Raw genomic sequence first — 17,600 nt, 5'->3', positions numbered from 1 at the left:
GCAGCAACTGCAGGGCAGGGTGGCCTGTGACTGAGGAAGAGAAGTAGGATGGGGTCAGCCAGGAGAAGGAAGAGCAAGCATCAAAAGTAGAATGCCAGAGTTAAGTAAGCCACAATTCAGAGTTCATTTCTGTCCCTGCCTCGAGATGGGCTGGGGTGGTTGCCGAAGGCAAGGAGAGAAGCAAGACTTGTAATGCAGCTGTGTGTGTCAAAGAAGATGTGTGAATAGGACACAAACTAACACAGGGCCACAGAGTAGATAATGCCTATAGTCCGGAGCCGAGGTCTAAGGGCAGTCACTTCTTGAAGCTATTTAAGTCCCAGAGGCTGGCAGGGAGCCATGTACCCAAAGTTTCTCAAACTTTAGGGACTGCATGTCGTTCTTAGAGATAAGCAGAGTTCATGTAAACAAAATTGATAGCTCATGTGGATCCCACTTCATATCAGACATTAAAATTGTGAATACGAATGGGAAGATGGTTCATTCAGTAAAATGCTTACTGTGTAGGCATGAGGATCTGAGTTTGCTTCCCCAGAACACTTGAAAGAAAGAAAGAAAGAAAGAAAGAAAGAAAGAAAGAAAGAAAGAAAGAAAGAAAGGAAGGAAGGAAGGAAGGAAGGAAGGAAGGAAGGAAGGAAGGAAGGGAGAGAAAGAGAAAGGAAAAGAAAAGAAAAGAGAAGGATAGAATAGAGTAGAGTAGAGTAGAGTAGAGTAGAGTAGAGTAGAATGAATAGAATAGAATAGAATAGAATAGAATAGAATAGAATAGAATAGAATAGGATAGGATAGGATAGAATAGAATAGAGTAGAATAGAATAGAATAGAGGGATCCCAGCAGCTCACTGGCTAGGCAGTTTGGCAGGCTCAAGGCCAGTGAAAAGCTCTGTCTCAAAAAAGATGGACAGGCTGAAGTGATGGCTCGGTTAAAGGTACTTGCTTGCAAGGCCTGGTGACCTGAGTTCAATTCCACCAGCACACATGTAAAGCTAGTCACAAAGAGGCACATGCACCTGTGCCCCCAACCTAAATATGGCGGCAGGCCTACAATGACAACAGGTCTTTTCTCAAAGAATGTGGAAGAACAACGACACCTCAAGGTTGCCCCCCTCCACACGAATGATCATACATACATACATACACATAAGCAAAAATTAATTTTATAAAAAAGGTGGACAGACACACTAGAGGTTGTCCTCTGGCCTCCACACTAATACCCAAACACCACATATACAAAAGATAAAAACAAAACATACAATATATACATGCATGAAAATATATCCTAAAATTACCACATACTTTCTTTATTTTCCATGCTCCAGTTTTTCTTAAAACCAAAAAATGCACTAATTCACTTATCAGAGTGAAGACACTGATTTAATAACATGAAGGAAACGCTTTCAACTGGACTGGCAAGAGGAAAGGGTGGAGAGTGACGCGCATGCCGTGTTTTACTTCTCAGCTGTTCTCCTGAGCAAGAGAGCAAAAGCACCTACTTTCTTTCTAGGATTCAACTCCCTTCAGAAAGGTTGCGGCTGTTGCAAATATTCTTTACTTCTATTGCCTAAAAAAAAGATAATGGTGGGGCAGGGGAGAAGGGTGTTGGAACATTAGCCAGAAGAGCTCTTGAAATTGCCTTTGTGAATAACAATCAAAGTTCAAACCATCTAAGGGGCTGGCGCCAACCCAGGTGAGAGCAGACAAGTGTGCCGACGCAAGAGTGTGGAAGAAGCCTCGGTGTTCTGAGGACGGGACAGGGCGCAGGACGAAAGAAAGGCGGTGGCTTCAGACAACTGTCACCCATTCGCTGCCGAGAAGTCCCCACCTTGCAGCTGGCTTGCTACTCTTCCTACTTTATAGGTTGTGCAGCCATCATGTGAATCACCACCTTTGTTTCCTATAGGGCTCCCTCGGTTCCGGGTACGCCCACTGGGCCAGCATGTCCTCATCCACCGTGTGCACCATGCTGATATACAATGACAAGAACTCATATTCCTGTTCTGCTTACTGAACCTCTCTGTTTGGCTAAGGAGTGAATGAGCCCACTGAGCAGCCATCCTGTGTGAGCCAATATTTGGACAAAGGCTACTTGCCTGAACAAGCAGAAGCTCAGAACTTATGAATTCAGCCAGAGCCAGAGAGAGCGAATTCAATAGCGGTGGCATTCCAGAGATCACGCCCCACAGCTGGTGTGAAGTTAAGACCTCTGTACAGCACATTAAATAACTTGGTTAGGGTGACACGTGTTATGTGGGGAATAAATAACATTTGCCTTTTTGAATTAAGAAAAAGAATATATCCCTCATTTTATGACTTGCAATTGGCTCCAAACACAGCAGGATGCACTCATTGAATGGAAGAGTGAAAAAGAAAAGAACTAAAAGCAGTCATTTTTTGTTTTCTTTTTGAAGTAGGGTCTCGCTCTCGTCCAGGCTGACCTGGAATTCGCTATGTAGTATCAGGGTGGCCTCAAAGTCATAGTGATCCTCCTACCTCTGCCTCCCAAGTGCTGGGATTAAAGGCATGCGTCACCATGTCTGGGTTGGAGCCAGCTTGTTTTAAATTTGAAGCACAACCAAGTCTGAAGAGATGGCTCAGTGGGTAAAGATGGAGACCCAAGATTTCCAGCACTCACATAAAAGCTAGGTGTGATAGTATGTGCCTGTAACCTCCGTGCTGGGGCGGTGGAGGGAAAGGATTTTCAGGACTTGCTGGAAAACTAATTTATCTGAACTGGTGAGCTCCAGGTTCATGAGAGACTCTGTCTCAAAGAATAAGGTAGAAAGTGACTGGTTCTAGGTTCGGGGCAGTGTAACAAAGCACCACAAACCTAAAATGACTTATTGTCTCACAGAGGCCAGGGGTCCAGAATCCAGGTGCCAGGATTCCTCAGGAACATGAGATCTGCACTGCCCCCTCAGGGCTGGCAGGCCCAAGCACCTCTTGGCACGTGGCTGCATCACTCCATCTCCCGCCTTCATGCAGGCCCCAGTTGGTTCGGATGGCAGCCCTGCTCTGCATCTCACCCAAGGGCATTGGGAGCCACCCTTTTAACGCTTTTATTTAGGGATGTTCTACGAAAGTGTGAGACAGGACTTCATCACATTTGGAGGTAGAAACATAATCCAACCTCTACCAGCTTTTAACAGGCAGAGTCCAGACCAGCCACCACAGCCTCTGGGAATACTTTAAAGATAAATATTCTTTAACAGTACCTGAAGCTTTGGAAACACAGTCAGAAAACCTAGATTTTGGCAAGCTCTCCAGGAAATTCTAATGCTTACTAATAGTTGAGAAGTAGTATTTTAAATCATATGGTACTTTTTTTTGGTTTTTTGAGGTAGGGTCTCACTCTGGCCCAGGCTGACCTGGAATTCACTATGTAATCTCAGGCTGGCCTCAAACTCATGGCAATCCTCCTGCCTCTGCTTCCTGAGTGCTTGGATTAAAGGTGTGTACCACCATGCCTGGTCATACTGTACATTTTAAAAATCTTGTTATATGGCTAGCAAGTGGTTCAGTGAGTAAAGTCTTTGCCTCTCAAGTATAAGGACCTGAGTTCATCCTCAATTCTCATGTAAAATGATAGAGAGACATGGTGGCACACACCTGGAATCTCAGTTCCAGGAAGACAGAAACAAGAATACCTGGGGCTCACGCACCTGCAATCCCAGTGGTCCTATGGCAAAAAGAAAGTGAGATAGGAGAAATTCTGGAAGTTTGGTCCAGCTATCCTGGCTTATGCTGTGATGAGCAACAAAAAGACCCTGACTCAAACAAGGTGACCACAGAGGACTGACACTCAAGGTTGTCCTCTGATCTCCATATACATACACTGTGCCACAGGCACATGCACACTCACAGAAGCACATATACATCACACACACACACACACACACACACACACACACACACACACACACACAAATAAAATAAAAATCCTATCCTAGACTTTTCCTGAAACCCTGAAATATCTGGACACTCTTGTAGCTGTCTCTCTAAAGCAAGAAGTGAAGACTCCAGCTATCTTCAGTCTCCACCATTCCCTGGTGTGTCCCTGAAAGTGAGGAATCATGGCCATGTTCATTCCCATTGCCTGCCGAGCTCAGGAGACATCTGGTCTTGATTCAGCCTGACTCATCCCTCAGGGCTTTGGGGTTTCAGCTTTAGTGGGGCAGAATAGAGAAGAAAGAAAAGTGTGTCACTATCCCCAGACCGAACACTTAACTGTCTCTCCAAGCAGCAGGTTTAGGAATTCAATGCTGGAAAACAGTGTCTGCCTAACACTGACACAGCCTCAGGGGTGGGGAAATGGCTCAGTGGGTAAAAGAGTCTAGATTTTGAGCACCCATGCATAAAATGACAGGCATGGTGACGTGTGCATGAAACTCCAAAGCTTGGGGAGACAAAGATGGACTCTCTCGGGCTTACCGCCTAGCTGGTGTAGCCAAATTGGTGAGCTCTAGGCTCAGTGAGAAACCCTGTCTCAAAAAAATAAAGTGGATGGCAATTCAGAAAGTGTAGTGGTCTCAAATAAGTGTCTGCCATAAACTCAAGTGTTCTGAATGCTAGATTCTTGGTGGAAATTTGGATATTTTAGCCTCTTGGAGGAGATGTGTTGTTCGGGTGGGCTTATGGGGGATACAGTCATCTTCCCCTTGCCAGTTTTTGACACATTCTCTTGCTGCTGCTATTCACCTGATTTTGGCCAGAAGGTGATTCTACCCTCTGCTCATGTCATGTTTCCCCTGACATCATGGAGCTTCCCCTGGAGTCTGTAAGACAAAATAAACCCTATTTTCCCACAAGCTGCTCTTGGCCGGGTGTTTTCTGCCAACAATGAGAAGAGAGCTGCAACAGAACGACACCTGATGTTGGCATCTACATCCTCACCACACATACACACGGACCCTCACTCATACACATGTGCAACCACACACATACAAACTCATATAGACACATGCATGGATACCACATACACATGCAAAATAAAGAAAGAAAGGAAAAAAAGGAGGGAGGGAGGAGGTGAGGGAGGAAGAGAGGAGTAGGCATCAATGTTACAAAGTGTTACCCTGGCCCCCACCCAAAGAAAAAGCTCATGTGTTGAAGGCTTGGTGCCCAACCTTGGAGTGCTATTAGTAAGAGGTGGAATCTTTAGGTACTGGGGCCTAGTGGAAATAAGTTAGGTAACTAGGGGTGTGTCGTTGAAGGGATAGTGGAACACCAGCCCATCCTATCTCCCCCCACCCTCATTCTCTGTGGCCACAATGGAATGAGCAGCTTCGCCCCAAAACATACACACCACCATAATATAGGTTCACAAATGACAGGGACAATGACAATTGACAAATGACTGGAACCATGAGGCAAAAGCCAACCTTCCTCCCTTTCATGTTGGTCATTTCAAGTATGTTACCACAACAGCGGTAAGCCAAGTCACAGCTGACTTCAAGTTCCTACCTTTGGCTTTACTTTTCACCAGATGACTGAGTAAGTTATGAAATGCCTCAGGCATGAAACATTAAAGTTCTGTAGTGGCTTAACTGTGCAATGGCACGTGGGTGGGCAAGAACACAGGTCGGGGAGATCTTTGTCTCAGCACGAATTCGTTAGAGAACAATGGGGTGTGGAGGATGTGGATCGTGATGGTAAGATGTCACGTGTGCCTCCTTCATGTTTATTCTGCTCTGAGCTGTAATAAGATTAGGTCTGCCACATAAAGACTGTTTTATAGCAAAGCATGTGGGAGGTGGGTACCTGTTCAAAGCTACTTTTTTAGGGATTGTAAAAAATTTTAAAAGCCAATCCTGACCTAGTACCCCTGTACCTTGAATACAAACAAGAAATAGTATGTGCACAAATGACAGCAAAGACGCCATCTTGGATCCCTGAAGAATGGTTGTAGAACCGTCTGTTACTCAGGTATGAAGTGGTCATTTGGGTGCAGTCAGGCCTTTTTGAGGCCACCCACATCAGGGAGGGCAATCTGCTCCACTCAGTTCAAGTCAAGTGTTGCTCGCATCCAAAATCACCAGAAGGCTAGACCAGATATCTGGGCAGCCAATGCTCAGTCAAAGCTGGCATATAAACAAAAAAGCCTTTATAAGCTGGCTGGAGAAAAGGCAAGAACTGCATGTCAAAGTAGACACTGGAGCAGAGCCAACCATCCAGGTTGTGTCTAGCTGGTCTCAAAGGTGAGATACTGCGTGACTCTATGGAAGGAGCATGGCTGCAACCATGCTGCTCACTCCCAACTTTCTTCTGATGCTCCTGGTGAGCTGGCTCAAGTTTCATTCAAGGTCAGTCACATACTAACAATATTAAGTTGTGTGCTGCATCTACCTCATAGCATGTCCCTGATTAAACATGTAAACAGAAACAGAATTAAGGGCTGGTGGGGCACCGGGAATGATCGGTTACTGGAGGAACTATAAAATGAAACGTGACACTTCAGAAAGCAGGCTGACTGTTCCTTATGAACACTCCACATGACCCAGCAATGCCACTCCCACCTGTGTTCACAACACAAATCTGTGAGTGTTGACAGCAGATTCACTTATGATTGTGAAACGCTGGAAACAGCACAAATATGAGCTAGGAAAGTGGATGAATAACCAAGTCATAGCATCCATGTGATGGGGCACTATTCAGCAGTGAAAAGGGGACAGAGTGCACAAATCTCAAACACATCATGCTGAGTTGGAGAAGCTAGTCTCAGAGATGAGATGCTGTGTGGCTCTATGGCCAGGTAATTTTTAAAAAGACAAAACAATAGTGATGAACACCAGCTCAATGTTTGCCAAAGATAAAAAAACACTGGAGTAGATATTACTGTCAAATAGTCCAAGGGTTGTGGAGTACTTAGGGACATGGGAACTCTTCGCTATTCTGCTTTGGGAAGTAGTCACTTGACCTACGTTTGTTAACTTTCATAGCATTACACAACCTTCTTCCAACATCACACTTATTATATGCTACAGTATGGCTTGTTATAGAAAGTGGGCCTGGTCCTCACTGGTGTCTCAGTTGCTCTCTTGCCCTGTGGCCTCTCCCTTCTGCTTGGGGTTCTTTTCCATGTGCGCCTGTGCTGTGCTCTCACCAGAACATCTTTGCTTATATTTTGGCAGAATCTCTGTCTTAGTATATTTTCCACTGCTATGACCAAATACCTGAGGTGATGTCCTTTAAATAGGAAAAAGACTTAATTAGCTCACAGCTTGGTAAGCTGATTTTAAAAATTCAAAAGTTAAAAATACAAAAAAAAAATTACATGCTATCCACTTATTTCCACGGCAAATGCATCTTGTGCAAAATATGCAAGGAAGGGGTCAAGGGACCCCAGATGAGGAATGCAGACCACACACTCAGGCCCAGGACAGCCAGTTATAGTTGTCTTTCACATATTTTGATATCAAGGAAAAAGCCTAAGTGATATTCTTGAGCCACTGATACACCTTGGACATTCTGTGAAAAGGCAGAACAATGATTTGGGATGCTTCTTTCTCCACACACTCTGGACCTATGTCCTCTCATGACGTAGCCTTCAGGGAGGGAACAGAGGCCCCTAGACAGAGAAAACTTCCCTACATGGCTGGGTTCTGGGCCCCTTCTCAGCCCTGTTCCTCATTTATGCTACAGCCTGTGAACTCCAGAAGCCACATTAGACCACAGTGAGAACAGCTCCATGATGGTGCCTTTGCCTCTGCTGGGTCTTAGGCAGACTTTCCATGCCTGGTCTGGCTTCCTTCACAGCTCAGCTTCTGGGAAGGGGAGGGAGATTGCTCCCAGGGGACCCATGGCAACACCTGCCACCCCTTTTGGGGTTTCTGCTGGTCGAAACTGTGGGGAGGAGGGTAATCCTGACATTCAGTGCATGGACAGCACCTGAACAGTGGTCTAGCCCATCACTAGGGCTGAGGCTGAGTATCCTGGAAGGGATTGGGGTAGGGTTAGAAGGAGGGGGAGGGAAAGGGAAGAGGGGTGAAAATTGTGACTAAAACTATAAATGTGCCCAAAGCTCAATGAGAAGCTGAGATACTGGAACACAGGTGTGGTAACTGCAGGGTCCTGTACCTCAATGTGCTACCTGGTGGCTGGGATAATTACCCTGCCTTCACTTCCTTCCCTTCTGGTTTTAAAAAGCAGGGAGAATTAGCTAGGCTCAGTGCTGGATACTTTTTTTAAATATACAATTGCTGATTTCTGTATAGAATTAAAATCATGCTATATATAAAATACCAATCTATCCAGAGGCATTTAATCCATCATAGTATATGCAATTACCTTTAGTGGCACAGGCTTCTGATTACAGCTACTTGAGAGACTTAGGAGGATCACTTGACCAAGGGAATGTGAGGATAGCCTAGATGATAACTAAGAGCCCATCTCAAAAAGTTAAAATGAAATAAAATAATTGAGAGATGTGTGAAGAATGGGAGGCTACCAGGTTGGCAGAGGTTACATCCACTCCCAGGGAATGGACAGGACCTGTGATTTCTGAGAATCACTGTGGACTTGCTTTTCTCAGAATCTGCTTTATCCATCCCTCATCTCTCAGATCAACATCTAAAATGCCTACAGGAATAACCAATGTGCACTTATGGCTGTATTCTCCTTTTGTTCTACCCACATGTGCCTCTGGCCCTCTGGACTTGGTCACAGCAGGTCTCACGCAGCACACACAATCAGGAAGCCGGGGCAGAAAGAGACAAGGCGATGGACACCACAAGCAGCACAGAACAATGCACTTCGATTGGGCGTCCATCATCATATCGGATCAGTACCTGAGAAAATCAGCATCCCGCTAGCAAACAAGTCCCCAATCACACCTCGGAGTCAGATACAATGTCACCCATTCTTGGAATTTGTGCTGACACTTCCAACAGTCAAGTGGTGTGTATGCGCACACACATGCAAAAGCCAAGGAAGGAGTCTGGGGAGATGATTCAGTGAGTAAAGTGCTTGCCACACACTCATATTAAAGGCTGAGTGTGGTGACATGCTTATAATCCCAGTGCAGGGGAGCCAGAGACAGGCAGATCAATGGGGCTCACTGGTTAGCTAGTGTAGCCAAATCGGTGAGTTCTGGGTTCAGTAAGAGACCCCGTCTCAAAATATAAGTGGAGAGCAACTGAGAAAGACATTCAGTGCTGACCTCTGCCCTCCACATGCATATGCACATGCCCCCACACATACTCACATGCTCATACACATAAGCAGCATGTATACACGAGTGTGTGCACAACACACCATATACACAAGAAATAAAAATAGACAAGAGAAAGGAGGATAGAGGGAGAGAATACACGACATGAAAGACAGAAACAGAGAGGAAGGAACGTCATATGCATGAAGTTTATGGGAAACACAAAAGCAACACACTCAGCAAACAGATGAACCTTGCATAAGAGGTGAATCCCGAGATTTGGGGACCTGACTGCATTGGATGGGCAGGCAGCCCCTCACGAACTGCAGCACTCTCCAGAAGTCCACGCAGTTTAGCTCAGCTAACACGCAAGGACGGGCGGCATGGGCTGTGGCCCGGGCTCCCTAGGCGTCGTCCAGCCTGCACTCCCCACTAGGCCCTCCCGGCCCCGCCAGCACTCACAGCTCCAGGATCAGAATGACGTCGGTCTTGCTCTCATAGACCTCGTGCAGGGTGATGACGTTGGGGTGCTGGATCTCCTTCAGGATGCTGACCTCCCGCTCGATGTCCTCACGGCTCACTCCCCGCCGGCTGGACTTGGTCCTCCTCTTCTTAATGAACTTGGCTGCATACTGGAGGCCGGTGCTTTTCTCACGGCATTTCTTCACAACTGCAAACTGCCCACTGGAAAAGAAAGACGGAGCAATGTTTATGGTTCAGTGAAGACAGAATTTGAAAATGGTGTGGGGGAAGAACAACAAAATTGTGACTAGGAAAGTTCAAACGGTTGAGAATGAGCATGCTCAGTGGGGAAATTTCTTTTTTTTTTTTTTCATTATTTATTTATTTATTTGAGAGCTACAGACACAGAGAGAAAGACACATTGAGGGAGAGAGAGAGAATGGGCGCGCCAGGGCTTCCAGCCACTGCAAACGAACTCCAGACGCGTGCGCCCCCTTGTGCATCTGGCTAACATGGGACCTGGGGAACCGAGCCTCGAACCGGGGTCCTTAGGCTTCACAGGCAAGCGCTTAACCGCTAAGCCATCTCTCCAGCCCAGTGGGGAAATTTCTTACCATGCGTTCTGCAGTTTTATCAAGCCTGTGTTTATGTATATGTGACATTTGTGTGTATCTCTGTGTGTGTGTGGGGGGGGGGGTGAACGCATGGCTTATACACTGCAGAGACAGTGCCAATGGGGGAAGAAGCCAGGTAACACTACAGAAGAGTTAGATTAATCCTAGCCTGAAGCCATATAATTTTGGATTTTTCAGCCACTGAAGTCTTTTTTCTGTAAAGGCAGTTTGGTCTGGATTGCCTAGTTCTTGCAAAGAAAGTATCCTAAAAGCCACCGAACATACATACAACCAGAACCTCCTTCAATATAGAAAAGTGAACAGTAAGAGAACTGAACACAACACCTACAGGCGTGAGCAGGTGAGGAATGGGAGCCAAGTAGGGCCCTCCTGAGAGGCACTGAGGCCCAGCCTCCCGATCAGTGCTGGCTCCTCCTTTCTTCTTATGGAAGGAGGGGCCCTTCCACTCATCACAGCATCTGTGGGTTTCTTGGCACCTGCTAAAGAATGGCTATATAAGGAACTATCACAGTTATTTTTGGCTGTCTTTATTCTCTCACATGAAGACAAAAGGAGGAAAGAAAACCAAATGAAGGATAATATTTTGATGTTAAAGAATAGAGACTTTACCACATTACTCATTTACTTTAGCAGCTGGGGTTGGGGGGGGGGAGCTTTAAAAAATCCACACGAAGATTTTGTAGCAATTAGAAAAAATATTTTTTATTTATTTACTTATGGGGGGACACAGATAGGATGGGTGTGCCACAGCCTCCAGCCACTGCAAATGAACTCTAGATGCACGCGCCACGTTGTGCATCTAGTTTATGTGGGTACTGAGGAATCAAACATGGGTCCCTAGGCTTCACAGACAAGCGCCTTAATTGCAAATCCACCTCTGTAGCCCTGAAGTATTTATTTTATGCATGATAGGTTATTAATATCCATGTCCCCTGCTCTGAAGCAGGATGGGGGGAAGCCCCAGAATAAATTCCACTGGAAAGTCAGAAACCACTGCCCATAAACTGGCTGACTGATAGTCATGGGATCTCCGGGGCAACTTCATTGCAGCTTTTTACAGTTTCTCTCTTGAGTTGACTGCTGCTCTCTGCTATGTGTGGATAAGGGATAGCAGGGAGATGACAACCTAAATAAATGTAAATTGCATTTAGTGTCAACCTTACAGAGGCCAGCGAAGAAGAGTGGCTTTCTCCTTGTGTCCTCACAAGCACATGCAAGGGACCCAGGATGGACAGGCCACCCCAGGGCAACCAGTGACACATCCCATGCTCATAGTTGCCAGGCTTTCTGTAACTCACAGGCCACAAGAGCTAAGCTCAGTGCTCCTGACTCAAAGCAGACTATGGTTTGAATCACGGGCTTTACAAAACTAAAAAGCAAAGACATCAAACAAAAACAGAGGCTGGGGAGATGGCTCAGTGGGTAAACATGAAGGTCTGAGTTCCTATGAAGATGCCAGGTGTGGCTGTGCAAGCCTGTAACCCCAGTGCTGAGGCAGACAGAGACGGGAGGATCGCTGGGGCTTGCTGGACAGCCAGTCTAACCGAATCAAAACGGCAGCTCTAGGTTAGTGCCTCACAGAGATGATGCAGAAGAGTAAGAGAGGTACACGCTTGACATTCTTCTTTGGCCCTGGCACATGCATGCATGGAATGTGCACATCTGCATGCACACGTGAATATACACACAAACCACATTTGTATACTGCACACAAAAACACACACATGTGAAAAAATACCATAGTTCTGAAATGTTCTGACATTCTCAGCAGCAAAAAGTAACCTATATGTGATGTATGTGAATGTCTGTTGAGAAAGCACTATACAGCTTGAGCACCTACTCAGAAAATCAAATATCCTAAAATCCAAATCTTCAACATGTTTTGAGACAAATTCCACATAAAATTTTATTTCATGCTTAAAATTATGAATGCATAAAATACATTCAGGATATGTGGATGATGTGTCAATGAAATAAATGAACACAATCCATACTGTTGGGTCCTATCCTCAGCAGACTTCACGGTGCCTATGCAACAATGCCAAAATCTATGATGACTGGGAAGATGGCTAAATGGTAAAAAGGTACTTGCTGGTAAAAATGCCAAAATCTGAACGTCCAAACATTTCAGATAATGATCCATTTATTTCTACTCACAACTGGAAATAAATACAAGAAAGCCACAAGGATGGCATGTCCATGTGTTGTTAAACACAAACCTAAGAGTTGTTTAGCCCAAACTAAACTTTTACAATATATTCATTTGACTGAGTATATATTGTTCATGGAGATGAAAGATGAGGACATTCACTGACAGAAAAGGTGTAGCAGGGGCTGTGGGTGTGGCTCAGTCATAGGGGGCTTGCTTACTTGCAGAAGGACCTGGGTTCCACACCAGCACAAGAGAAGTGGGGAGTAAGTAAGAAAAGGGAGTGAGAGGAGAGACAAAAGATGGGATGAAGAAAGGTGAGGACAGAGAAGGACAAGGAAAGGAAGAAGGGAGGAGGAAAGGGAAAAGGAAGGGGGAAGAAAGTATACTGTACTGAGAAAAGAAAGTCACATTATGACTACATATCCCAATTACTTTCTGCCTATGAGTGGGTGCCCAGCAAAGGGACTAATACTGTCGTTATTATCAAGCTGCTACATGAGAACAAGCTCCCACCTGGGCCGGTGGTTGCAGATTCAAAGCTATGGCTAAGATAGCATACTGACTTTTCATCATTGATTTTATACATTTGACAGTTAACAAGTATTTATGGTAACTATTATTATTGTGAGTTCCCTGCATTCATGCTGACAATGCATCTAGTAGAACTCTAAAAGCCAATGCTTTCCATCTACCCCCTCCTTCCACGTCTCTGCAATAAGGTTTCTAGTGAACACAGTAATTTTTACTTTGGAATTCATAGATAGCACGTGTGCCATAATTTCAGTACTAGCTTACAGATGATCTATTTTTCTTGATGTGCTGCACTTCAGAAGGTAGCAGGACTTGAATCCTACGGAGAAGACGAATTCAGGTCTTGGTGAAGAGCAGAGTGAGTGAAAATGTTTTCTCAAAGAGGGTTAACATTTGCTAATAACAAGAAAATAACCCCAAGGGCTTATAGACTAGAGGGAGAGAGAAGCGTGCAATACCGCAATGTGGGGAAGGCAACAAGAAAGAAGTTGATTCTGCTGTGCCCAGGGGAGACGAGGTCAGCGGCTGATGGGCTGACCCAGGCTGGATCACCAAAGAAGGTGGGGCTCAGGAGGTTCTAGTCGGGAGCTGCCCTCAGAAAAGATGAAGGTAGCTCTCATGAGACCCTGGGTTCCTGCCAAGAGGGTTGTAGGAAAACCAAGCAGGTTTTACTACAGGGATGTAAATACAGTTCAACCTATGCAAAGCAATTAATGCAATAGAGTACATAAATAGGCACATGGGCAGAAATGAGATGATTATCTCAACAAATGCAGAAAAGCCTTTGATAAAGTTCAATATCCTTTCATGATAAAATTCCTAAAATGCTAGAAATAAAAGGAACATAGTTCAACATAATAAAGACTACTATATATGGCAAGCCTACAGGCAACATTTTACTTAAATGGTGAAAAACTGAAAATATTCCTTCTAAAATCAGATATGAGATAAAAGTGACCATTCTCTCCAATCTGATTCAATAAATGCAACTTGAAGTCACAGCCATAGGGATATGACAAGAGAAATAAGTAAAAGATACAAAAAGAAGTTGAAATTATCCCTACATGCAGACAGTGATCCTGTACTTAAAAATTCTACAGGAAAACTCATAGTCCTAATATACACTTATAAGCAAAAGCACAGGACGTAAACATAGCATTAAAAATCAATAATAGGGACCTGGGAAAGTGGATTAGCAGTTAAAGGGGCTCGCTTGCAAACCCTGTTGGCCTGTATTTGATTCTCCAGCTTTCCCATAAAGCCAGCTACAAAGGTTTATGCACAGCATGTGTGTACAATCATCCCACACACATACAAATAAAGAAATAAATGTGTTAAATCTGTATAAGCAGGGCTAAGGAAATGGCTCAGCACACGAGAGTGCTTGCTGTGCTTATACAAGCATGAGGACTTGAGTTTGACCCTCGGAACTCAGGTAAAAAGCTAAGAAGCTAGGAGTGACCACACACACCTGTGCTGAGTGGGGCAGAGACAAAAGGTTCAATGGGGCTCAATGGTCAGCCAGGCTAGCTGAAAAATGGGGAGCTTAAGATTCAGTGAGTCTCGGACAAATAAGGCAGAAGAGTGATAAAGGTACCCAAGTCTTCCACTGGTCTCTTCATGAGTACACGTAGGGTATGCATATCTACACACACACACACACACACACACACACACACACACACACACACACACACACCAAAAAAGTCAGTTAAGTTTTCTATATGCCAACAATGAATTTGTGGACAAAGGAATCTAAGGGAAAAAAATCACCACTAACAGTTTCCAAAAAATTATCCAAGAATAAATCTAACCAAAGAGGTGAAAGACCTCCACAAAGAAAATTTTTAAACACTCCCACAAAGAAGTCGAACACCTCCCATGCTTGTGGGTTGGTAGAATTAATATTGTAAAATGACTAAAGTAACCTAAAAATTCAATGTAATCCCCACCAAATCCCACTGGCATTCTTCATAAAACTGAGGGAAAAAAAGCAATTATGAATTTCATACTGAAATATAAAAGACCCCAAGTAACATAATCCTCAAAAGAAAGAGCAATGTTGGAGTTATACTATCTGGCCTCAAATTATATTAGAGTGATATTCATAAAAATAGCATGTTACTGGCACAAAAACAGACAAATAGACCAATAGACTAAAGGACACAGAAATAAATCCACTGAGCTACAGCCACCCACTCTTTGACAACGGTGTGAAAAACATACATTGGAGAAAAAGGACACCCTCTTCAACAAATGACACTTAGGAAAATAGAGAATAATGAAATTAGATTCACAGTTTTGGAAGCTAAAAATCCAAGATCAAATAGCCCATCTCCTTGGCCTCTAATAGAGATCTAGCCATTGCATAGCCCAGCACACAGGGGAAAGAAATCGGCTACATTCACAAGGATGCAAGGCACCACTGAGGGCCAGGCTTGCTCTTTACTATAACCACACTCAAAGGCTCTCATCTATCCCCATAACATTGCATCCCTACCCCAGGACGGTGCCTCGTAAATCTACTGATCTCCCATTAAGCCTTCCCCTGCAATATCCACCACCTGTCCAGGACACTGGGGACCAAGCTTCCGGCTCATTGAACCTTTGGGAACAAACCACAAGAGACTTTAAAGCAGATTGCTATACCAGGTGCAAGGCTCAATGTTAACAATTCCTATGGCCTACACTAAGATGCCATCCCAGATTTCTGGCAAAGCTAAGCTCGTTGCTGGCCTCCAACTTTATCTTTCCCATGCTCTGTGGTGAAGCCAGTCTCTATCACAGAAAACACACACAACACACACCACCACCACCACCAAGGGGCCAGAAAGATTATAATAGCCATATGGTGGAAGGGAATATACAGAGGTACTGCCCACCCCCACAATGACTGACTGTTGCATTCATGACTCATAACCCACAACCCCATGGTTGAATACCAGCAATCCCACTGAGGAGGGTCCAGAGTGGAATGGGGGCAGGGAGGCAGGAAATGATGGTACCAACACATGATGTGTCCATACAAAGTTTCTACTTAGACACACACGCATGCACACACGCACGCGCGCACGCACGCACACACACACACACACCATGCTCCATTAAACCCAGCTACCCAACCACCACTTGACTAGTATGAGTGCCCAGGGCATATCCACAGTGAGTGTGTGGGTTCTCCTTTAGAGTAAGGCATGGAAAAAGGAGCTATTTTCTCTTCAAATCCAGAAGAAACCTGTCCTTGCAGCCTAACCCTACCGGCTGCATGGATTTCTAGAGGTGAGCCCTATGTTAGAAACTCAGAATGTCAGCCTCAGGTGGTTCAGCACTCCCTTGGAACAATTTCTTAGGGCACTCACACTGGGGGCTGCTCACTTTCTCTCTGTTAAGAAGCTATAACAACACAGGCAGGTTACATTTTAGGAAAAAGAAAAGCTGATGAGTTTTTTTTTTAAATGTTTATTATAAGAAAAACCACCAGAGACCTCTACACATTGCTACAAATACTTCTTCACGTTCATTGCTGTGCTTTTCAAAGTAGCAAGGAAAGGGAGTCAGCTGAGATGTCCATCAACTGAAAGATGGATAATGAAAATATGGCACATATACACTATGGAATTCAGCTACAAAGAAAGAAGAAATGATGAAATTTGCTGAAAAATGAATGGATCTGGAAAATATAACTCGTGTTACTTCCCTTAAGAAAAACAAACAGTGCATGTTCTCTCTCATATGTGAATGATGTATGCATGCAGGAGTGCATGTGTACATGCGTGTGTGTGTGCGTATCATTGTGGGAGTAAGAATTTGTTAAGCCAGCAGACTAGAAGGGGCCCATGGGAGGCAGGGAAACAGGCTTCAAAGAAGGAAGGTAGGGAATGTGGCAGAACTGAAGTGATAAGTCAGAGGGAGAATACTGAGGTGGGAGGGTGAAGGTAGGCAAAGGGGCAGAGAGACGAGGGAGAAGAAAGTAGGGAGATAACAAAAACTAAGTACATGTATTAATACAGAATAAAAATTAAAAGGAAACCCTTCAAAATGATTTTGCACTACTACAATGCTCTGACCTGGACAGCAAGGGGGCCCTCATGAGCAAGCAGCTAGGTTGCCATGATGCAGAACAGGAAGCATGTCCCAAGTGGATAAACAGCATCCTGTCTCCCAGGGAACCTCAACACCAAGGTCATGAGCAAGTGCAGAAAGGAGAAGAGGACCAGGAGCATACAAACAGCACAGCAGGCCAAGGAGCGCAGAAGAGAAGTGCGTGCTTCAGAGCAGAGCCATCCTGACACGATCCCACACGAGACTGGCAAGGAGAAGGCAGCTGCAGGTGGGGTAGCATGCCTTCAATCCCAGCCTTGGGAGGCAGAGTGGGAGAACTGCTGTGAGTTTGAGGCCAGCTTGGGACTACCGAGTGAGTTTTAGGTCAACCTGGGCTACAGTGAGACCTTAGCTCAAAAAACTACAAACAAAAAACAAAACACGGGCTGGAGAGATGGCTTAGCGGTTAAGCGCTTGCCTGTGAAGCCTAAGAACCCCGGTTCGAGGCTCGGTTCCCCAGGTCCCACGTTAGCCAGATGCACAAGGGGGCGCACGCGTCTGGAGTTCGTTTGCAGAGGCTGGAAGCCCTGGCGCGCCCATTCTCTCTCTCCCTCTATCTGTCTTTCTATGTCTGTCG

The 17,600-nt window shown here is 44.9% G+C and overlaps 1 protein-coding gene across 5 annotated transcripts in view; it reads right to left on the bottom strand.

The window, feature by feature from the left end:
- Dapk1 (death associated protein kinase 1) overlaps nt 1-17,600 on the bottom strand; it is a 203,698-nt gene that overhangs the window by 74,734 nt on the left and 111,364 nt on the right. For all 5 annotated transcript variants that reach the window (XM_045142872.1, XM_045142871.1, XM_004672345.3 and 2 more), the window contains exon 3: nt 9,605-9,826. In XM_045142872.1, the coding sequence (XP_044998807.1) occupies nt 9,605-9,826 (222 nt within the window). The remainder of the gene's footprint in view (nt 1-9,604; nt 9,827-17,600) is intronic.

The sequence above is a fragment of the Jaculus jaculus genome, chromosome 2, assembly GCF_020740685.1.
Source record: "Jaculus jaculus isolate mJacJac1 chromosome 2, mJacJac1.mat.Y.cur, whole genome shotgun sequence".
NCBI lineage: Eukaryota > Metazoa > Chordata > Mammalia > Rodentia > Dipodidae > Jaculus > Jaculus jaculus.
This window is presented reverse-complemented; position numbering and strand designations above follow the sequence as displayed.